The 24,323-nt window shown below is 38.4% G+C and overlaps 1 protein-coding gene across 2 annotated transcripts in view; it reads left to right on the plus strand.

Annotated features, from left to right (window-relative positions):
* The window catches only part of GMDS (GDP-mannose 4,6-dehydratase), a 417,655-nt gene that overhangs the window by 314,434 nt on the left and 78,898 nt on the right, over window positions 1–24,323 (plus strand). For both annotated transcript variants that reach the window (XR_004359692.1, XM_032702498.1), the window contains exon 8: window positions 18,376–18,494. Coding sequence is in view for 1 of the 2 variants with exons in the window: in XM_032702498.1 (XP_032558389.1) it covers window positions 18,376–18,494 (119 nt within the window). In the remaining variant the exon portion in view is untranslated. The remainder of the gene's footprint in view (window positions 1–18,375; window positions 18,495–24,323) is intronic.

Below are 24,323 nucleotides of genomic sequence, written 5' to 3' on the forward strand. Positions count from 1 at the left end.
AGCACTAGGAAATGAAAAACAGTTTTAAGTGCCTACATTTTCTTTTTTGCATTTTCTCATGTCCTTGATTAAAATAACTTCTTTGTGTCAATCCACTTAGAACAGGAGGGTAGTGGGTGCCCCCCAACGTCATATTTAGAACTACGTCATTGTTGTGTTATGCTACCTTGAATTAGAGGCAAGCAAGCAGATGCTATCAGCAGGACTGGGCATGCACTGCAGTGTTAAGACAGCAGCATGTTTCCAGGTTTAACCCTTGCATGAAGCAGTGTGCAATTGTTTTGGCCCTCCAGATCAACTGTGCTCTGCTCTCAGCCTCTGGTAGGTTAGTCTGCTCTTTGGGACACTGGTGTTGAAGTATCCAGCTGACTGGACAGGGCAAAGGGTTCCGATGCCAGCATCACATGCACTTGCCTTGGTAGGACAGGAGCAGCTGGTGGGGAAACTCACACAAAATTTCGTACTGCTGGTCAGGTGTGTTGGGCAAGGTGTGTTCAGCCTGTCCATTTGTAATTATTATGTGTTAGTTGTTGTGCAAGCCAACAGCATTTAAAAGGAGACTAAGAAAACAATCCGAAGATTGTGTTCATGCACAATCTTTCTCCAAAGCTGGTAAGTCTAAACTTCATTATTGAACATGTAGTTCTGTAAACAAGCCATTTGTTTTATAACATGTGGTTGAGTCTCCAGTATCTAATGAGCTGCAGCCTCTGCTTGAAGTTTCCCGTGCATTCTGATCCTTTGTAATAGCTCCTTCCTGTGTGCATTCCCTGGTTACATTCAGGCTTGGTCATTCCCTCAGTGATCCAACAGGTTATCTCTCCCTTTGACAACTCCTATTTCACCCAGACTTGCAGAAATTTAATATTTTTCATACTGATGTTCCTTTGCCAAATTTTGGTGGAAATAAGGCAGTAGGGAATCAGAAGTTATTGGACATGCAGCCATGTGCATGTAAAGTGCATAAGCCTTGTTTCATCAGTAAACAAGATGAAAAAATCTAGTGAAGTGTATCTGTCTATTTTACAGTAAATATGTAAGAGGAGAGGAAATGTTTTCTATTGTGAACTTGGTTGACTGTACAGTAGAGGTGACTGTGGGGAAATGCAATTTGAAGTATTTATCCTCTTACTTTCAAAACTGGAGTCCTTAAAAGTGATGGCATGGAAAGCCTTAAATCTGATCTGGATGATAAAAAAGCACATTCCTTTTACCAGATACTAAAGAAAGGACATTTCGTTACAATATACAGTCTTCAGTGTGACTTGTGAACTGGTTGATATTTAGTGGCTACTATTTCAATTTCTGTATCAGTACTATTGGAATGCTGTTAAACTGGACATATTTGCCTTTGTAAATTTACTAATTAACAACAGGAGTTTTTCCAAGCATATATTCGGTTGTTGAGCTCTGTGCTTTTGTAGATAACATTTAACAGGATAATGATAAAATTCGTGACTTATACACCTGATAGACAGAGGCATCCTTTTGAATCTATCTAACGGATGCCTGTAATATATGGCCACAATGTCATCATTATTATTTTTATTGTTTCTACTATTACTACCCCTACTACTATTAGCAATTTTCTGATTAGTCTATCTTTTATTTACTGATTAAATCGTTCATTCTGTGGTTTTATTAAGACGTTTGCACAGTTAGGATATAAGTATTTCTTTGTCACTGATGGAAATAATGGTCTTGGCTCTGCTTTTTGTTACAGTAGGACAAATCTTGAGTAATTTAATTGTCAATGTAACAGTGCCAAAGAAACAGCAAATTTAGGTCCAATGTGTGTTTGCTATTGTCCTTAAGAATTAGTTTACTCTCTTCTAAGTACTTCCATTCATAAATGATGTGTCATTTTAGCAACCATAATTGCCTTTTGAAACAATGTTTTTGTTGTTTTTTCTAGGGATTTCCCAAAGTTAGAGGAGTGTTTTGGTTTTGTTTAAGAAAATGAAACACAGTTTTAAACCTGGGTCAAATGCCAGAAAATGTTCTCCTTCTCTCCTCCCCCTCCCTCGTCATCTGCCTTTTTCTCTGAGCCTCATGTCAACTCTTTCCTTTAACTGCAAAGCCTAAACTACTTCTTTAAAGGTCTGAGCTTGCCGATAGTTCCAGACAGAGCCCCATTTAGTGTACGCCCTGTGGAGTACATTTGCCAAATCAAGGCCTGTGCTTGAGTCTCCTAAATTTTGAGCAGGGGAAAAAAAAAGAGAAACCAGAAGAAGAACAGGCACTTAAGGAAGAGTTACATGTCGCCTTGTGTAGCTGAGCCAAAATAGCAGATTCACTGTATGCTCTTAACCCATCACAAGTATGAGTGCTTTCACTGAAAGCTCTCCATGCAGCGTCTTAAGATGATACATTTACTTTAGCTTCGCAACAGGAAAACCAAAAAGAAACCTTAACTGACCAGCTGTCGTGACTCAGTGTCCTGTGGCATCTCTATGTGGTGCTGGTACTAGAACATGTATGTATTTCCCCGTGTATATGTGCGTGAGTTCCCTTTGATGCCTAAGGTTGAATGTGTGTAATGAAGTATTCAGGATCAGGATGCTATCTGTGTTCTGGTTTTCTGATGTTCTCACAATTTTAATCTTAAAAAATAAAAATTCCTCTCACCATATCTCCTTATTTTGCTTTCTGTTCTTTTAATAATTTCATTTTTTCAAAGGCAGAGGCAATAAGTTGTTCCTGAATTCCACTGTGATAACTGGCTAGAAACTTTCAGGGGTACCTTTAAAGCTAGAATTAGAAAAGTCAGAATTTTCCTTTTGTGTGGAATTTTTCTCTACATGTGAGACATAGGTTTGTTTCACGTCTGCCAAGTTTAAATCTTTTTTAGAAATGTAAACATTTTTTTAGAAGTTTGAATTCAGAGAGCAGTAACATTTATATGTTAAAAGACAAAGTGTTCAAGAAAGTTGAAATTCTACATAAATCATACCTTAAACAAAGTTATGCCTTGCTTGCTCAACACAGCAATTATATTGTTTTGATTTTATATGGATAAATGGAAACTTCAACTTCATGACTTCTTGATCCAGTCTCATAACAAGCTGAGTTTTCTAAAAGTCCTCTCTTGTTCTTCCCTTTGTATAATTTAGGGGTAGAGGATGTCAAAAAAAAAAAAAAAGAGAGAGAGGGAGAAGGAGAGAGAGAGAACTAACTTAAAAGCTTCTTCCAGCGGTAGGTACTACAGTCCATCAGCAATGCTACTCTTGCTGAGCTGGCAGCTGCTTCCCTAAGTTCAGAGAGGTCACCATGGTTTCTTTCCTGTTCCTCCTCCAGGCATTGAATTGCTGGGAGAGTTGGAAAAAAAAGCATCTTCCTTTCTTGCCCTGCAACATAAAGACAAAATCATTCCTCTCTGTCTAGGTCTGTTCTGGTAAGGCATATAAAAGCTTAGGTGTGGTACCTTTACCCAGAAGTATCTGCAAGTACATTACAGACTAATTGACATACTAGGATATGCATATGACATATGAGGATGGATACATAGTGTGCATGTGTGACCTCCTGTGCATGCTGTACTTGTAAATGCAAGGATTTTCTTCACCATTGACTTGCTGCTTTCTCCGGAGACAAAATAGATTATTTGGTAAATACTTCAAAATACTGTTGCTGATAATTTAGGACAATGCAGACTAATGTATCCAGTTAAAACTTGAGAAGGAGAAAGTACATTTTTAAGGAAATAGAACACAAGCTGAGATGTCTTTAGATCAAAAAAAAAAATATCAGTGTTTATTGTAAGAACTCCATCAGTCTGTCACTCACCATACATGTTGTTCCTCACACTGCAGTATGCCCATGGGTCTCCTCCAGGAAAATCAGTCTGGATGAAATACTGAAGTAAATCAGTTCAGTTTATTAAACCCCAATGTGGGCTTGTGTTCAAAACCAGGGTGTCCTGAATTAGGTAGATAAAAGGGAGGAGTCTCATTCTGACAAAGGATGTGTTTAATGCATGTATAAGTAAATTTGTTGAGTTCACACCTTTACTTTATTTGGATTAATTTTCTTATTTGCATCTTCCCAGGAAGCTCTAAAATAAAGACAAAAGCCTATAGCTATAAATTTAGATCTCCTTCCTTGTGGTTCTCATTCAAATATTTGAAGTTAGTTTGATTATTTTTTGGACACAAATATGAATTTTTATCCCTTGTTTTGGCATTTAAAAGGGGTTAGAGTCTTATTTAGCAATCTTTCTCTGCCAGCTAATCATGTATTTCACATGCTTTTTTTCGCCCTAATTATTCACTTACCAGACTATAGCAGCTCTGAACTGTTTATATATAAAGTCTGGTGTTTGAAAGAAAGTAACCTATATTTAAAATTTCCCTCTGTTTTTAAGTACATAAACTTTTTTAAGTACCTAAACTCACATGCAGTGCCAATATATGTCTTTCCAGTATATAATAATAGGGATCTAATTGCACCAGTTTCCCGAGGGACACAAAAGTAGAAAAGCAGAGCCTGCATGGAAAACACCCTTTTTTTCGCCTTTGGCCGTGACAGGCCCCTACACACAGAATGAAATTCCATCCTCACAGAAGTCTATAGCAAAGATTTTACTGACTCCAGGGGGGCTGGATTTGGGCCCACATGCCTGATTTCAGGGTATGATTTTGGTGATGAAGCAAGCTGGAGGGAGTGGATAGGAATATTCACTGTCAAAGGAAGATTTGATTCTCATGCATTTTCTCTAGTCTTTCTTCCGTGCTGGAATAACTTTCTCCTTTGGTGTATTATTTCATCTTTCTGAGGAAGACTAGAAAAAGCACTTACTAAAAAGACTCTCAGTTTTTCTGGAAAACCTCAGTGGAAAATTTGCTTTTTAACTGTGCGTGTACAAACTTAGTGGCACCCATGGCAAAGCAGCAGTCCTTCTGTGAAACGGAGACAATTACGACACAAATAAGAAGCCTGGTTTAGCCCGTTAGTGCCCCAAGATCTGATGACTTGAAGTCATGTTTCCCAGCAGATCATTGCACTCAGAGTGTAGTTAAGGGGGCATGCTAATATTTCCTTCCTGAAGGGAGAGAGCATGGTGGGTTGTCCTTAATATGAACTGCGTGAACTTTTGTACCTTTTCCTTTTCTTCTTGTCTTCTCAGAAGGAAGAGTATTTGTCCCAGTATAGCCAAAGCATGCTGTTATGCTGGACTGGCTTATAAACAGCATTTAACAAAGTAAGATTTCACTTTCTAATCTCTAATCTAAGAATAATGTGGTTTTCATTCATATTGGACTAAGTTAGGTGGTCTCACTTTATTACTACCAATATATTTAATAATACTTTGAAGTGTGAATTCCTGGATCTCACCAACCCAGTTTTTCCAATAGATCAAGATCGGGCGATGAGTTTTTTTCAGTACATTTTTATTTAATCTCCTGTTTCCCTAGAGTCAGCTGTTATAATCTCAACCCAAGTGAAAAATTTCTAATTTGCTCCTGATCCTGTTTGTATACAGACGATCAAATCCTTGTTTTGGAGCTATTTGCTGTGGTGAATGCTCTTCTGCTGGAAGATGAGGTGGGATATTGCTGGGTGTGTTGGTCTATCATTGTGTCTTACCTTGCCCTTGGGAAACACTACTGCAGAACAGTGGGCAGATGTCGACATTCCCTCTCTCCAAGTTTGTTTTTTTTTTTCCATTATCCATTGAAGGAATCTAAATAAAACTCTGTATACACAAGTCATTAAAAAAAACCAAAATGCAAGTTTGAGACTTGGTTGTATCTGCTTTGCTAATGACTGCTAAGCCTACACATGTATGTATTATAATAGTGTTGCATATGAAAGAGTTCACGTTTCCTGATTAAAAAGTTCATATGAAGAATGAAGTACATCAGTGTTTATCTTCTACCATTCACTCAGTGCCCTACACAGTCACACACACACTAACAGGCAAAACAGTAACTAATCAGACCTTTTAGAGCTGCCTAACCCACTTTTTGTCTTTATTACGAAACTAAGATTTGGTCAACTGAGGTCAAGTTGTGCACTTAACACAGCTTCCATTATAGTCAGTGAACTCTGTAACAGAGAGTAAAGTCAAAATATAAACAGAGAACATTTCTGCAGCAGCTCTGGGCTGGGATTAACTTGGATCACCTAGTCTTCTGCTTTTAATGAAATTCTCTCCCTTGTATTTTCTTGTTTGGAAGAGAGTCCAAAGTTATCTCATGCTAATTTAGTTAGGCAGTGCCCTCCAGGGATGTCACAGGCCTCCATGACCTCTCCAGAGAGACTCAGCAAAGGGATGAGGAGAATTAAACATTCCTGAGAAATTGCAAAGCAGCAGCCCCCAGAGATTTCGCATAGAAATGAGCTCCAGACTAGCTGCCAGAGACCCAAGTCACCTTTTCAGCACTTCCTTGACATGTCTCTGCCAGTCTCATCTGGCTTGATTCAGGGGGTCAGCTTGGGGACTGAGGAAAGGTGGCAGCTAGGGAGGGCAGGATTCAAGGGAGGTCTAACTGCAGTGGTCTCAGGCTTTAGATGTCTCTCTGGGATGTGCAGCAAGATGGTTTTATTCCCTTTCCTTCCCAGATGATCTCATGCCTTGGTATTTTTTTTGTGCTGAAAAGGGGAAGAATACTAAGTGCAGAGGTTTAATAATAAGTTTAGTTATTATTTCATCATTTGATGTAACAGTTTGTTTCACACCTGGGTTTACAACTACCAGGTGGGTCAAATGCAGAAAATAGTGCAGCATCAGAGAGCTACTTACACTAACATGAACTGCTTTCCTCTCTTTTAATTTGATAGGCTGTAGAAACTAGTGAAATTAATTTCATATGAAGCCAGAATCAGACATGGTTTGCAGGATAAACTTCATTTCTATGGGAAAATATTCAAAGTGTTAATTTCCAAGTTTCCTTCAATTATTGTGCAAAAAGGGAAAAATAAATTTGCTGAAGTTTAGGCAAGAGAGAAGAAAACACGAAGAAACCACTGTAGCTTGTTTATTAGTATCTGGATCGTCTGAGTAGTTTCTTATCGCTCGCATCAAAGCAGAAATGTGCACTAACTCAAGAAATGTCTATTTCATTAAGTTTTGGAGTGTGCAGTCTAACAATGATTTCTGTGTGCTCTCATCCTTACATTTCTTTGCTCCTTTGTTTTTAATTAGTCCAGAGCTAGTCAGTATTAAGGAAGAATGTTTGAATTCCCACCTTTCACTGTAATAGTGATATAACAAATAATGCACTTTGTCATGAAATGTCTCTGCTACCCTTAAGTTTCTTACAGCACACTTGTTGCATAAATATTATGACTCCAGCTTCATAGACATCAAAATTTAGACAGTAAGATTAAATGCTTTATTGAAGGCCCTGAAGAGCATCATTAACACCGCTGAGATTGGGACATTGAAGATGGCTTCTGCTCATCATTTGCTTGGACCAAACTGAAACCAATAAACAGGCTGGACCTAAAGCTGGACCCTTGCAATTAGAATATGGTTTATGGTATAGCTGTTGAAAAAAAGTATACAGAGCAGAGAATTGTGTTCATATGAAACATGTTTCAGCAGTTGAGTTATAAATCTCTGAGAAGAAGAAGAGAAAAGATGGAATGAGACTTGCACATGGAAACCAGTATATAAGGGATGATGGTGTCATTGTGGTGATAAATCCATTGCATTCTGCAATGACTCATGCCTGTGCCACTATTATTTGCCTGAGAACAGACCTCTGGCCCTTGCCAAGTAATGCGTGTGGGAACACTGTTCCCGGTGTCTGACCTGCGGGGGTTATTCCAGCCTTAATGGCAGAATACCTAGTGTGTGTGGAGTCTCGTTCATGTCCACTGGGGAGGGAGGGCCCTTACTTTGTCTGGATGTGATATGAGCAATGACTTCTGACATGCATGGAGCAGAGATTTATTGCAAGCAAAAGTTGAAGTGTGATAATGCTACTGGGGTATTCTGTAATAATATGGTAAAACACTTGTCATCACTTCATCTCAGGCAGTGAAAGTCAATTGTATATGCTACACAGAGACAGATAAAAAACATAAGTATACTTAAAACTTCATATGGTTTGCATTTTTCGTAACAGCTCTCCTGACTCTAATATAAGACAGGTTTTAATTTTGTTTTGGGTAAGTGGATGTGCTTACAGTCTCACACCCACAATTCTATGGCTTTAAATAGAATCACTCCCAGGGTGCATAAAAGAACACATGCTGTTATGTGAAGGATTTATCCAGGATGCCAGGATTGTATTTATTGCTGGGAACAAACTGAATAAAATTTTCTATTCCTTTCTGACACAAGCCCATGGAGAGCAGTCATATCTATGGTTTTAATGCAGATCCTTCCCTTTCCCTGACTTATTTTTTTGGTGTGACTAAGTGCTGTTGCAGAAATAATAATTACTAATAACGGTGGAATCAGAATGACCAGAACAAGCCAAGGGAAGGTCAATGTGAAATGCCCTCCAAATGTATTTTTGAGCATTTCAAGAGAAATCTTCATGTTGCCTTTTCACATCTGCACTGCACAGACAGACTTCTAAAAAACATCCTTTGATTTCTGGAATTGTTTTACTGTTGTCTTTTTCCAGCTGAAATTTCCATGCCCCAATTTTAGATGGCATAAACCGTGAGCAGGTATCCAATCCTGAGCATGGAGAAACTTGATCAGAACAACAGTAATGTGAACACTGAGGCAGCAAGTCTGTGAGGCAGATTCCTCTGTCCTAGGGCTTGGGTTTAAACTGCCAGATTCTTTGCATAAGCTGCTATATCACATGGTGGCCATTTTGGGTACTGTTGGCCTAAAATTGAACTTGTGACATGAGGTAAAAATAAAAAGGAAAATAAATCCCTCTGTATTTCATTACCGTATCCCTGAGGCATCAAAGCTGTGCTCTTGTCTCAGTCTATACTCAGCCAAGAGAACGTAGCATCAAATTCCAGAATGTTGTCACCTGAAATGTTCTGGTAAAGGAAAAGAAAAAAAAATCCACGGTATCAGGAATGAGAATACTTTAGCATTTTTGTATTTTTTCAGGTGACTTCTTGCTTTTTATAGTGAGTAAAACAGTGCCTGGCGTACAATTTTATCACTGTATCATAAGTAACAATGGTATAATCTTTTTTACTTCCAACCCCAGTAAAACTGGAATATAATCAGAAAGTGAGGTTCAATTATGTGTTTAAGGTAGCAGCCTCTTTATTTACACAAATTATTCAGAAAAGGATAACTTTTCATTTTTAAGAACCCCATAAGTAGTAAATGTTTTCCTCAAGAGAAGTAAATTAACATTTCAGGTCAGTTGTTTTAGATTAATATTCAGGAGTGCAATATCATTTGGAAACTGGTAGCAGTCTGAGGAGAATATGCATAATGAAGCAACAACTCTAGAAATTTGAAGGGGAAATATAAATTATAAAATAGATTTTAGGTTAATTTTATGTTATTAACTCAGTCTATCTCCCTGCATTTTTTTAAAATAACATTGTTCATAAATTTTATCTCAGTGCTCTTGCTTTGTTACTGTTACTATTTTAAAGGATTGCTCTTCTTCCTTCCCAGTTATACCCTCAAACATGTATAAACATTATGAAGTGCTGATTTATTATCTCTGAACCTATCTGCCTGTGCTCTGGCAGTTCTCTGCTACTCTTACCACTTTTTTACAGTACAACTAATGGTTTAACCTGAGTCAGGGCCCATTACTGGATAGGCACTGGGCAGATCCCTAGGGCAGACCTACAAACCTTGAGTGGAGAAGCTAGCAAGCTGAAGAGGCAGGCTGGAGATCAGTAGTACTTTGCTCCATAGATCATGCTGTTCCTCTGACCTCCATTCAAAGGAGTACACCAACTTGTGCTTAGCTATAAGGGTTCTTTGCAATCCAGGAAAGAAATAGGAGGTAAACAGGTGTCAGAAGCAGGAACTAGGACCTTTTTATAGTCAAATGTTGCACTGTAAACAATTTGTGATCAATATCTACATTGTGATCATTATTTTGTGGCTGATAGTTTTGCTCCAGTGAACATGCCAGTACTTGACTTGAAAGCCTAGTCTGTTTTCTTGTGGTTAGATCATGGCCCCGACCAGCCCTTCCTGGCATGGGTCCCTAAGACTTCTCTGCCCTCACCACAACCTGGGTACAACCCTTTACTTTAGCAATGAGTAATCCTGTTAAATGGGAGTCTGCTGCTTTGTGAAGAGGTATTTTGTCTTTCATTCATATAAAAATAGCAGGGAAAATTAATTCTGTAAGGGTAAAAAGGGAGGTGGAAGTGGGTCAAATATCTTTTGGAATTGTCTGCTAGGTGGAGCCTGAGAAACATGTATTTGATCTATATTCTTGACTACGTAATACGAATCTGAGTGGTTAAAACTCACACATACTTTCTGCAATTTGAATTTTTCTTTTTTTCTCTCTGTTTAGCTTTGAATTTCTTTCCCTTTCTCGTAAACAAAATTTAAGGCAGCTTTTTCTTAGCAATTGTGACAATATCCTCCAAAATTAAAACTAAAGAAAGAGAGCATATATGCATCCTTTCTGTATCTTTTCGTTTAAGTTGCTTTGGGTCACACATGTCACTTCCAATCTAACCATTTGAAGAATAAACAAACCATTGTGAACCTAAAAATCTGTTCAAAATTTTTTGGCAGGAAAAAAAGACTATATTCATTTTCATTGTTGGTGAGGTTTCCCAACAAGCAGTTTTACTGTTTCTTTTTTGCCTCCAGCTAGCAACTAAAGATCAGTTATAAAACTGTATACAAATACTTCCACGTATTGAAAGAACAATATTTTGACATTCAATGACACAAGAAAAAAAAAGTAATCTAGTTTTTGATAATACAATGAGAACTTTGTGTTCAACCAAGGTGCATGTGAGAAACATCATGTTCCATTAACAGGGAAAGCTGACCTTTAAGGTTTATCTGGATTATAATTCCTGCGGTTTTTATTAATAAAACTGCCTACTAAAGTTTCACGAGTCCTCCCTGAGATCTGTAAAACAATTGGCCTATCTGCTTACAAGAGAAGAGTTAGACAGTATTTCCTAGTATTTCCTACAGATGTGAGGGCTTTTGTTTCAGAAGACATTGATATTGTTTTCCTTTGAGATGCTCAACAAAGATTATCAGGTATTTTATTATCTTAGTAACTTTATAATTGTTGGATTATTACCTTCAAATGTATCAGCTATACTCTTTTAACTTGAAAGAAAAAATCATGGCTCTGAACACAGTTCAGCTCTGAACAAGTTCACATCTAGAGCCAAACCATAGGATTTGACTAAATCAGTAAGCATACTTCAAATTGCTTCTGTGACAATTTATCAACTGTAACTTTGAAAATCTGTGAGAAAGTTTATAAAATGAGTCACAAAATACTATCTCTGTACCTATACTCCAGGAGATTTGTTGTTTATTTACTTTCTTGGGATTCTTAAAATAAATTTTCCATTGTTTCTTAGTAAATAATGTATTTTTTCTCTCAGAGGAAAATGTTTTCATCTCAAATCTGTTCTCATTTTATATTTTTTCTGTCAGTGATGTCTATGGTTTGCAAATGTCTCTCTTCTGAATGGAAGCAGCTGCCATGTCACAAGTACTCAATGTCTCCTCTGCATGAGTAGAAAGGGCAAGGCTAAGGGAAAAACTTTGTACACAGACTTTGTAGTCCTTATGTTCAGCATTATTCAGTTAAGGTAGAAGCATATCAAAATGTATTTAAACTGATGAGATCTGATAGATACTTAAATGGTGTTCGGAAGGGTTTTTCCATGAATGGAGGTTTCTTGAGCAACAGAACTTGCACCAACACTGTGATTTTTGGTAATCTGAGAGAACAGGATGATGACTCTTCAGAGGAAAGGAAGAGGCATGTGTCCTGCACCTCTTGGGCAGTTCCTCTTTTGCTGTAGGTTTTGAGAGGGGGTTGAACATTTGAAAAGTGCCACTCGTTGCAGTGATAGACAATGACCTGAAGTTCAGTTTGCCTTTCAAACACAAACGGTAACAGCATAGTAAGGTTCTTAATGCGTGTGCACCCTAACTTTTTAAGTAGCTGTGCAAGAAGGGTTGTAATTTAGGGGGGAAAAAAGCACAGCAGTACATTGATTATGCATACTCCCCCCATATTCCTGCTGTCACTGGCTTTTTGGGAGTATCGGCATGCCTGGCAGCACATCCCTGTGGTTTTCTTTGGCAAGAGCCTCCCTGCTGTGCTTGCCTTGACCTATAACATTGTCAGAAACAAGTACTAAAGCAATAGTCATTACTCTAGACTGAACTCCCATTGTGGCAGGGAGCATGGGATCATGCCCAACACTTTTGTATGTTGGCTCTCAGGCAAAGACAGCTTACACTTAACTCTGATCACAGGACTTTTTTGCTGCACTTTAGCTTCATTAGTGTTTTTCAACCATGTGTGCTATGCCTCTGTTGTGTGCAGAACATGTGTAAAGAGTTTTTCCCTCCGTTGTGTATTATATGTGTATTATATGTAGGTATCACTGTTTCTTTAGGTAATCTCCTTATATAACACCCTCTCATGCCTACCGGGTACACCCAGTACACACCTATGCTTTTAGCAGTCGGAGAAGTCAATCAGATGTGGGTGACTCAGCCAGCGCAGCACCTTTTCTTCCTTCTGTGCCTCTCCAAAAGTAAGTAAATAGATACACTGGAAGTCAGTTTGGGTTCAGAGCTCTGAGTCAGCGTCCCGTCTCACTTTTCTAAGGCACAATCATCAGCTGTGGTCAGCTCTGTAGCAGCTTGAGAAACCACAGCCAGTCAGCTGGGTTGTGTCAGGAGCAGCCGGGTGGTGGCATCTGGAACCGCTTCACATCCCAGGCAGGCAGGAAGTGCGTGGGCATGACATCTCCCCACAGCACAGAAGATGCCGAGCAGCTTCTTTCGATGCCAGTGCAATTGAGTAGGGACAATGCAGAGAGGGAGGTGATACAATAGCCCTGTCTTTTGTAGCGCAAATGGAACAGTCCCTCATGATGCACACAGGAACAGCATCATGCCAGGCCTTTGTGCTCGCCATATGGGGAGAAGGTTCTCCTTTGCTGCCACATCCCTGTAAAGGCTCATCATGCTTTGGCCCAAAATGCTCAATTCTCCTTCTCAGTAGTGAACCCAGCAGGATAGTGACATTCGGGATCACTAGAGAGTACCATATCCAACCCACTGAATGCTTCTGCCCACTTCTAAACAATGGAGTATGGAATACTGTAAAGACAGAATTTCTTTGAATGGTGATAATGTACTCTTGGGTCTCTCCAGGTGGTGGTGTTTTCTGACTTAGTCAGAAATTGCTCCCTGATTGTTGACAGATTTGAGGTAACCCATGCCTTCTGCAAGTGATAAGTAAGTAGAGCTAGGCATTCACCAGTGTCTGCTTCTTTGTCTCTGAAACTAACAGAGGATGCACCATGCATCAGGCTGCAACTATCTGTTCCATCTCCTAAAGTAAACATTACTGATTTATTTTGATTTTTTTTTCTCTGTGTGTGGCAAATAAAAGAAGTCAGAATGTCTCTGCATAACACCTAGAGATATGTAAGAAAGACTTTTTTTACAGTTTAGGGCTTGGAAAAAAATGCTGTGTAGCATTGCAGGGCAATAGTAACTAATACTAACAGGAACATTTTCAGTTCATCCCATTGTGTTCAGTCATATCTGTTTCAGGTCTTGAATTAGATGAGACATATGAAAAGTTTTATTTATTCTCTTGGAAAAAAAATTATCTTTTATTTCTGAGAAAGTTGAATGTGTATTTTTTTTCCCTCTTGAATACAAAGATACCTATGTGCCCATTTTAATAATATACAGTGCTAGAGCAGACAGTGAGACAAAAGTCTCAAATATATAGAGTTAAACATAACCTCAGCTACCAGTCTTTGTTATCCATGGATGACAGCCCAGTTAATAAATGTTTTCTCACTAGGATGCTGAACTAGTGGGAGTTAATGTTGAAACACATCTACAACATACTCCAGATGCTCAAGACAAGCAGACACATCACAACCATAACAGCAGTGGTATGCACACAGTGTACCTATATGGGAGTAGAGTTAGTCAAACTTGGGTTTTCCCACTCACTAGCCCAGGTGCAAACACTATGTAAGCAAAGAAATTTGGGCAGGGAGAAGACTGGCTCATATTCTGGATATGTTGCTTGAAAACGGTGCTTACTACTGGCAGGCGTTTATATTGAGAAAGGGAAAGAGGGAAAAGATGAAAGAGGAAAGATTTTGGCAGAGGCTGTAGTTCAGGCATGCAGAACAGATATCCTAGTCCACATAATCATAAAAGTGTGTCTGCTTCCTAGACTTGCTATGTATCTCTTTCCAGTTAGGTTTCTGTCTTTAAATGTAAATGACATAGTATTGCCTTTAGACTTTGTGATTCACTAGACCAGAGCCAAAAAGAGTTCAAATATGAAAAATGTTTTGCCATTAAAGGAACAGCCTTATTCTAAAGAGTCGAGGCCTGAATTGTTTCCATGGTAGTTTTCTCCTCTTTTTCAACATCTGTCCATGTTTTGTTATCTGGATTGAACATAACATTAGGGAGAAGGTGGCAGAACTGAACACAAGGAATTTCTTTACTTATCAGCCCATCAAAAAAAGCCTTTATAAAGAAATATAGAAAAATCCATGATTCTCCATTTCCGCAACAGAAAAATTCCTAAAATATATGACCTTGCGATGGTTAAAAGATAGCCAAGAGCCAAAGCTGGGCAATGTTTTTATCCCAGTTCAGCCATGTCATGGGTCATGTGGTTCAGCATGTGAACAGGAAGGTGAGAATGGGTGAACTTTTGCCTCAGTTGTGCAGTCCATCAGAAAATAAATGGAGCAAATCACTCTGCAGCTGTATCAGGAGGTGAACGGCTGAATACCTCTCACACAGAGGCCTTTGTGTTCTGGACATGATCTAGCATTATGATGGGACGCACTAGGCTGAGGCTTTGTAGCAATTACTAACCCATTATCACGCTAGAACATGAGATCATTTATCTTCTAATTCAGAGTGTCACCTGTTCTTCATTTGCCAGTCAATAACCATTAATTACTTTCAGTGGAAATTTAAACAAAGCTTTTCCCCTCTGTTAAAACCAGTAAGCCATTCAGTAATGATAAATAAACCTAGAGCTGTATCTCCCTCTTTCCTCTCATTCTCAGCCTGGAGTCTGGTACAATATGAATTCTTAAAGGAAATGCCTAGAAATTGATAGGTCAAGAGCCTTTATTAGTCTGATGTGGGGGGAAGCACATTCCTGGCACTTGCTGTAGGGAAAGCATATCGCTACTGCTTGTACACATATGTCTCATTGGTTGTCATGGGCTGCACCTGTGGAAATAGAGATTTGACTGTGGAACTTATTCAAAGTTTTTTCTCTCTTCTGGCTTGCCTTGGCATTTTTTTACAGACTGTTCATGCAGACACATTCAAAGCAACAGCATTTCGTCGCCCTCCTCGAAGCAAAACAGAACTATCGCTTACTTTGTAAATTTTAGCATGTTAATTTTTTTCATACCTGGTTGGATTGAGGTAACTGTAAGTGCCAACAATTGTGAATGCCAGAAAAAATAAAAGAATTAGCAGTGATAGATTCTCAAGCAATCATTCAGTTAAATATTCTTTCCTGGTAGGTTTTGAGGCAAAAATTGCTTTTAGCAACTCTATCTGCATTGTTTGATCATTGCTAAGTTGATTCTGTAAAAATTTACTGCAGTTTAAGTTGTATTTCTAAGACAGTGATTGCTTCCTTTTTGAAATAGTAGACAAGAGCTGATACACCTAAATGCATTAAACCTGGTTGGCCCCACTGTCAAAGGCTGGGTTTTGTCAGTATTTTGGAGCTGTCTCCTTTGATGTAGGGCATATTTTATAGTAAAGAGAAACTTTCAATGCTATTTTATATTAATATGGAAAAGGAATGCGTAAATATTTTAAATACTCACTGGATTGTTCAATGTTTTGGCATAAGCACCCGCACTAAAATTGTGTCTAATGAATTACAATACTGAGGTGTTTAAAAGTGGGGAGTGGCAAAAAATTGTTGAAAGTCTGATCCTGCTTCTGTTTAGACATTTTAATACCACTTTACCAAAGGTCATAGTAAACAGCAGGTGCTTATGCTACTATTGCATATTCAGTCAACCTATGTGACATTTGGGGCTAAGGGGTGATTTTTACCAATCAATGTGGTTATGTTGTCACATATCCTCAAATGTAACTGACACTACAGTGCCAGGGTGAGAACTTGAGTTCATTATATATGGGAAACATCCACTAAAGTCAGGAGAAGAACCACTGTTAGTTCTGCCTCTGACTGATTGTCTAATCTTGGAAATCCTTTTTTGCTCAAATAATGCCCTCTCATACGAGGAGGCATGTTGTTTTCAGCTGGACTGCTTAACGAAAGCCGAAGGTCTGTGAAATTAGGGACCAGGCTAGGAGAAACAGAGCTATCAACCACCCATTTTAGATATTCCTGTTACCTTTCTGTGCAGCTGCTACAGCTGTAAATCCTGCAAGCTTGTCCAGTCATGAAGAAACAGGAGTTGGTGATTCACAGTGACCTCTCAAATCATCAGGGAAACCCCAGTGCTCCAAGAAAGCTCATATGAGAGATACAAGTTAAGACATCTCCTCCCCACAAGAGGAGTTTCATTAGCCAGTTGGGTATTTCTGCGTCATTGGTTAGGATGTTCAATCCTGGAAAGGAAAAATAAAGTTGCTGCCATTGTCCTGCCCAGCAGGTCATCTCCCTAAAGCACAATTAATGTCAAGAACTTACACAGCAGTTCCCCAAAACCCAGCCTTCCATGCACATTCAAGAAGCAAAAGGGTTCAAAAGGAACATGTTAATAAAGTCTTGTCAAAACTTTGGAAGATGCATAAAATATTAACTGGGAAGAAAAATGGCTTGGAAATAGAACCATTTAAGTGGAATGAATTGCCTTGCTATGCAGGACACTGATTTATTAAGAATAGGAGGGAAAAATTGAATATTTCAGGTGGTATTTACCAAGAGAAACTGAGCTGTCCCAAAGCTTTTATTAATCTGATTTGCAGAGTATCCACTACCATCAAGGGACCTACTAAAGTTGTTTTCTTTAAAGCTGATGTGAAGAGGTCAATGCAAATAGCATCGTGGATTACACTGTGAGAGGATGACAGTCCTTTCTACCATATGGAGAGAGAGTTGAATTATTTTGTTTTCCTTTTTTGGTTATTTATTAAATGAGGATCATGCCATATAGGTATTCCCTTTTCCTTGCCAAAGGAAATGAAGTGTTTGCATCATTCTGATTGATCTAAAGTAATAATTATTCTGTCCACCTACAGCTCCTATGCAGTCAAATAGTCCAGTCACTGCGGCAGTGCCTTTCGCATTAGAAGACTGAAATGTACCTGCCACCATACCTTAGACAAGTCACACGTGTCTTTGCATGCTTCTTTTTCCATCTGTTTTCTGTTTTTCATGCTGACTTAGCTGGCCAGGCCTCTGAGATGGCGCTCATCCATCATTACTTTTTTGTGGGAGGGGACTCTGTGAAAGACTGCTGCAGGAATTAAACCTGCTCCCCTGAAATGCAAAGATGTTGACAATCCCATGAAGTGTTGCTTCAAAACATATTGTGAACCTTTTGCTGCACGAACAGTTCTCTGAAAGCGATGTTAATGGTCGTCTCACTTTTCCACCAGTGTTTTCTGTTTTCCTGTGTCAAAAGAAAAAGTTTCTTCTACAGTGCTTTAGTATGTAACATTCAGCACATATTCAGCAGGAAAAAGAGATTAATTTGGTCAAATATGCTGTCAAACATTCTTAGTTACCTTTTAAACTCTTTCAATTAAAATCTTCACCTGGGCAAAACAAATGTGACAGAAGAAAGAGCAAAAAGGATCCATATTTTCATGCTTCAGTGTATTTAACATCGTTCTATAACAGACAGTCAACAGCACTCTAGATTGAAACATCACAAAATTTTGTTCTTTTCCCCATATCAATGTCAATTCATGCAGTGCTTTAAACAAGTGAATCCACACTGTTGAGCACTAAACCAAGTCTCAATGTTCAAAAGTAAACATATTAAAGTCTCCCCTGCAGAAACCCCTGCTGTGAAACAAATTGAAAATCAAATACAGCGTTGTTTTCTATAATAGGAAATAATTGGACTCTTTTTAGAGTTGCACTGAACTGGTTAATAGCCACTGTGTAAGGAAAGTGCTAATTTCCCCAGCTTGGGATATGAGTGCGTACGTCTAGTTATTTCCAAGTCAAAAATGCAGTAATACAATATCGTGTACCAAAGGGGCCACTTACGTGTGCACTGAATCTGACTTTGTTTACCTTTCTGCAGGCCATGTGGCTGATGTTGCAAACGGATGAGCCTGAGGACTTTGTCATAGCTACTGGGGAGGTCCACAGCGTCCGTGAATTTGTGGAGAAGTCATTTAAGCACATTGGGAAAACCATCGTGTAAGTACAAAGATGAGAGAGCAGCCACAGGTTGAACATTTCTAGCATGTCACATTTGCTGTCTTACATTTGTTTGTCTACATTCTTCTTTTTTCCCCCTCTCACTTTAATAGTAACATGTGAGACTTCCAGGCACAAATGACTGCCACAGTGGATATGTCCAGTGGTGCCCTCTAGATCACAAGTAAAAATGTAAGTGGGTTAGTCTTAATTTTTTAGTCAAGGTCTTCATTTGCTGCTCTCCCATTCACTCCGTGTCCTGGGGGCAGAGATGCCCCTCCAAAGATGGGCACTGTTAGTGCTGTTCATCACCCTCCCACGAAAGGAGCTTTTCTGCCCAATTCTTTATTTTGTGTCCCTAGATCCCCTCAGTCCTGCTCCCATCCTCTGCGATCTGAAGAGGTGACACCTGCCAATCCTATTCTCTCCACGCGACAGCCTGTCGACCACACTACAAGACTTATGTAGCAAACCACTCCATTACTATTAGCTCTTCTCCTTCTAAGCCATAGAAATCTTGAGCAGTGGGTGCAGAATGTTTACAATGCATATTCTACATAGCTTGATTGAAAATACAAAATTCCTTCTCAAGGCCATATAATAAAACCAGGATGGCTTGGTGAGCGCTTTCTGTAATTTATATTTTTATTGTTTATTATTTTTTCAATTTCCCTCCTTCTGTATCTTCTCTGGGCCCCATGCATCAACATACCAATCTCAGCTGGAAAAGGGAGAGGAAAGCCACAGGCTCTTCCATGACGCTAGCACCAGGGCTGTTCCTCGGGCCATCAAAGTCACTTGTGCAGCTGGTGAACTTTTGACAGGGCCAATAAGTTTTACTTGGGAACAAAAACTTGACAAATTCAATAAATATGCAGAAGTGCACAGATATATACAATATTATTTGAACAGCCAGTGGGTGGCTGGGAGGTAATAACATTTTCTTCTCAATGAGTTTTTAGTGTCTGGTTTCAATTTTTGGCATCAGCTTCCAGAAAAAAAAATTCTGATGAGGGAGAGAGAGACTGTATTAATAGTATTTCTAACCCAAAGGATCAGTTTGGGGAATAAGTTTCTCTCCATAATTTTAGCATTTCTTGACTGCGAGATGTCCCTGTGATCACACATTGTGCCATATGCCTTAAACACTAGTGAGGTTTGAGAGGGTAAAGAGGAGTTAGTAGGAGCTCTAGTAATAGCTTTGCCTTTCTTATTTTTTCTTCACTTTTTATACTTTTGTTTCTTGTATTTATAAGCTAATTCACCCCAGTAAGCATGGATAAGAAAATGCTGCAAATTCAATTGCTCCATATAAGAAAGAATTCTAGTGATTTTGAGAACTACTTTGCCCCTGTCTAGTATTGTTTATCAAAGCAAGAATGAATGTTTGGTAAACAACTTCTTTTTTTTTTTAAATTTTGATTACCTACAATTAGAAAATTGTACATATAGGTTGGTACCTATCTGACTGTCTTTATTTGCAGTGGTTCCCCATATCACAGTTTCTTTTGATGTTAGTAAATTTATCCATTAGTTAAAAATTGAACTCTCTGCTTTAGAGTTGGCCTAAGAAGTCTCAGCATTTCCCAAGAGTGACAATTCCACATGTATTTTTCAGAAAGCAAATTAAGCCCTCAAGAAAACCTAAAGGAAATAACAAGTCCACAATAAAAGTGAAAGTACTTTTATGAATAGCTTCTGTTATAGAGGGGATATTAAAGGCTTAGTTTAGATTTAGTTGTTCCTAACACTCCCAATTTTGTGTCCTGTTTAATTTTTGCTCACATATGGTGCTATGTGGTGGACTGCATATCATTCATGTTGGTGTTTACTGCAGTCAGTGTTAGGATTGAATCAATCAGTCACAAGTTGCTCTCTTAGAAAAACTTCACAGTACAACTCCAAATGATGAGGTAGGGCAGGTATTTTCTGTGTACAAAGGCATAGTTGATTTTTTAATTACTAATCAGAAAAAGTAATTTTCAAAAATGGTATGAGAACTCACATGACACCGAGTGACGTGGATTTTTAAGAACATAAATTACTTTAGAAATGGGGGCTTGGCTCTTCTGAAATTTTTCTTTCTTGTGAACAAGTTAATTCCTTACGCCATTTACAGTGTATAACTGCACATATGGAGACTAAGGTGACATTTAAATGCTCATGATAATTTTGTTGCTGATCATTTTGACAATGGTGCAATTCTGAACATTTTGGATATAGTCTGTCCTGATAAACCAGCCATTCTTTCCCTGTGCTCTCAGGGTGGGAATAATGTCTCAACAGATTCACTACTCATCTTTCAAATTGCACTAGATGTAAAATATTTCTCAGCATTTGGAAAGTTTTGTAAAGAACCTCCACAATTTTTCTAGGTGTCAGCCTGACTCATGCTTTTGCAGTGCATACACACACAGACACACTTTCCTTGCCCTCGCTGGCTTCTTTGCCAGCCAGCTTGTAACCTCTCACATTCTTTGAAACCCCCAACAGCTTTCCACTCCCACCTCCTCCAGTTTGAATATATCTTCTTCAAGGAATAACCTGGCAGCAAAATCCTCCCTTTTAGCATTGTGGGACCCCGGTGGTGAGTCCCACTGATCTGTTACTTTACAATTTATGAGGCACCTAAGAAGCAGTACACCAGAGTGCAATTGCTAAACAATTTCCTGTGGGGATGGCTGCTTTCTTCGTATCTCCCTTCCTCAGAGTTGTGTTGAGTTGTTTGGGGTTCCTGGGGTTTTTTTGCAGGGTTACTGGTATTATGAAATTTTGCAAGCTCAGAAACTTATCTGGGAAACTTACAGCACCTTTTCCACTGCTATAAGTTATGGCAAAGCCTCCCAGTATTGCTGTGCAATCTGCCTTTCAAAATTGATGGAATGATGGAGTAAATGACCAGGATGGAAGTCGTGGCAAACAATAGTTGGCAGAGCTCGTGCCACATCTGAGAACACTGGGCACATGTGCAGGGACTCCTAACTCTTTGTGCTTTGTCGGGGAAAGTTATGTAAAATCTTAGCTGCCGCATCATGATATTGCAGTAGAGAACAGGAAGAAAAGCAATCCTGGCTTTTCATCAACCAGCTAAAAATATGAATTTTATTTTTTTAGGTTTTTTGTCTTCCTAACAATTCACATTAACTTGTACAGCTGAAAATCCAGGACAGCCTAAAAAGTCTTTCCAAGAACATAACATAATATTCTGTTCTAGACAGTCATTAGCACATGTCAGGACTATGTCTTCCAGCCAAAATAAGAGAGAGAGAAATTTTACTACATTTTTGTAACTAATGAAATGAACAGCTGCAATAAGACTGATTCTCTCTCTGAAATTGACTGTAAACTGTACACAGAAGTTTATCTAACTTGTCTGTTTTTTTTCTTCTAACATTTCTTTTTCAAGGCAGAAATTTCAAACTATATTTATATAGTCCTCTGAATCATTCAAATTCAGTCCTTTGTACTACCAGGAAAGCCTCAAAGCTACAAATATTTTCCCTTGTAAGGATTACGGTTTTTTTTCTTTTACTTTCCTTTCTACTTATTACTAATTAAGTAGTACTTGGGGGAAACACTTCCCGCCTATAATTTGAACTACAGCAGGGTACACGAAACAGGCAAACGCTTGTCTTGACTAATTTTCTGTCATTAATCTTATTAAATTAGAACAGGATTGCGAAGATAGCCTGAAACCACTACAGCACTCAGAGATCTTTGCAGACTGCTAGAAAGACTGCTGTCTGCAAATGAGGAAAGTAGAAAAAAGCAAAAGAAAAGAAAAAACTGTTCACGCTGCAGAAAGATTTATTGCAGGTTTTATTAATATAAAAATACATGCACATTTGTTGCAGAAATAGTCATTGCTTGAAGGATCAGAATTAATTCAGAAAAAAATGAATATTTTGCTCCAGTCATTTGGCTCTACATACAAATTTTATCTTAACTAACATGCTAGTTGGTCTTATAAAAGATGACCTTAAAAAGGGGAAGTTTGCAGATAAGCTATAAGGTCTAATGAGGTGAACTACTAACAGAAGTGGAGCAGTGGCCTCTTCAGTGACAGTGAAGGCTGAACTGAAATTTAACTGAGGGCAGAAGGTTTTTCTGTTTTGTTTGTTGGCTTGGTTTTTTTCTTTTTACCCTGAAGTAGAAGGTTGGGTTACAGAAACAAATGAGATTTGAAGGATTGCTGTGAGAACGGAAAGCCAACAATATGTTAATAATGGTGCTGTGGGGACATGGAAGAGGAGCCATCAGAAGTCATCAGCAAAACAGCTGCTATTTCCAGTCTGGTTTGCCCACCAAAAAGTGCTGGCTAGCTAGTGCTATGTGTTGTATTTACCAGCTCAAGAAACTCAGACGCTTTCAGATAAAGAAGAGAACAGGATCTCATGCAGGAACTGGAGGCATTTTGAAGAGAGTTGAAAGGAACCCAACCAGGTTGGTGAAGAGTGCTGGCCTGGGTGAACACACACGTGCATGGGTCCTTGCTTAGGACTGTACCATTTTTGTCACTATTCTTGACGCAGAGTAAATATTTTAGGGGGCATTTAACCCACTTCAACTGGATAATTGACTCTTGCAACTGAGCAGGCTTTCATTACTTTCTTATTGATATAAGGTTTTATCTGTAGGCAGACCCAATAATAGTTCTGTTTCACAATTCAAATTAAGGCTTGGAGACTGTAAAAATTTAATTATCTGATTTTATACTTCATAAGAGGTATGACAGTTTCTTCCATACGAAGACTGGGTGAGAATGAAATATAGAGTTTCGTGGGAGATTCCGTATTCCCCGCCCCCAAAATTAAATTAAAATATTTCTCACAAATGCAGTTCAGGAAAATATCTGATTTCAGGTCAGCTGGACATACATTTAAAGAAAGAATAACTTAAATAGAAGTTTTAAAGCCATTCAAAAGAAAAAAATCGATTCTGAAGATGTCAAAGCATCTCCTTTATACACTATTAATATAATTTTGTTTCAGGTTGACACTAATGTAACTTACTTGAAATTACAACTTTTCATAATGCTTTGATTTTCACTGAAGCATTACTATTGTTTCAGAAAACATTTTCTTCTCAACACCAAATTTCATAAACTGGAGTGAAGAGATAGAGCTTCAAAAGCTTTCCAATTAACTGGAAATATGTTTAAAAAAAAAAGAAACAAAAAATAGGGAGCCTAGTATGTATTCTTTTTTTAAGTCTCGTAATATGGGGAGTCACAATTTAGATTTTTGAAATTTGAGCTTGACAATGTGTGCACTACAACAACTATAGCATTTTTTTAGCTGTGTTTGTCTAGTGAAAAAAGCATTGAAGAGCTGATTCACCAGAGCTTTTGAAAAAGAGATTTTAGGTACATTCCTTTATGGAATTCTTTTTCTTTTGATTTAAGCACAAGGTTGTGGTTACGCAATCTCTATATCCTTGATTGCTTTGATGCGTCAGAGCTGCTGGCGAGGTTGGTGGTTGAGTTGGTGGCAAATGAACATATGAAGAGTCATGCTTAAAGTTTTCCTTCAAAAGATTACTTGCAAAAGATATTAATGGTCTGTTATATGGTGTCAGTTTTGCTGTTTATAAAGTGCCAAGACAGAATGAAGTGCTTTGGCTTAATTTTGCATGCAACAGAAATCAGGCCACAGATCTGAGAAGTCTACACAAATGGTATATCATATTACCTGTGGAGGAAAAGCAAAATTTTCCTAAAATTTTATTTTTATTTAATTTATTGTTCATTTTTAAATATAAAATTATTTTCTATGGCATATATTTCATTTTAAAGGTCTACATGATTATTTTCCATAAAGAGGCCGAGCA

The sequence above is a fragment of the Chiroxiphia lanceolata genome, chromosome 1 (genome assembly GCF_009829145.1).
Source record: "Chiroxiphia lanceolata isolate bChiLan1 chromosome 1, bChiLan1.pri, whole genome shotgun sequence".
Lineage (NCBI taxonomy): Eukaryota > Metazoa > Chordata > Aves > Passeriformes > Pipridae > Chiroxiphia > Chiroxiphia lanceolata.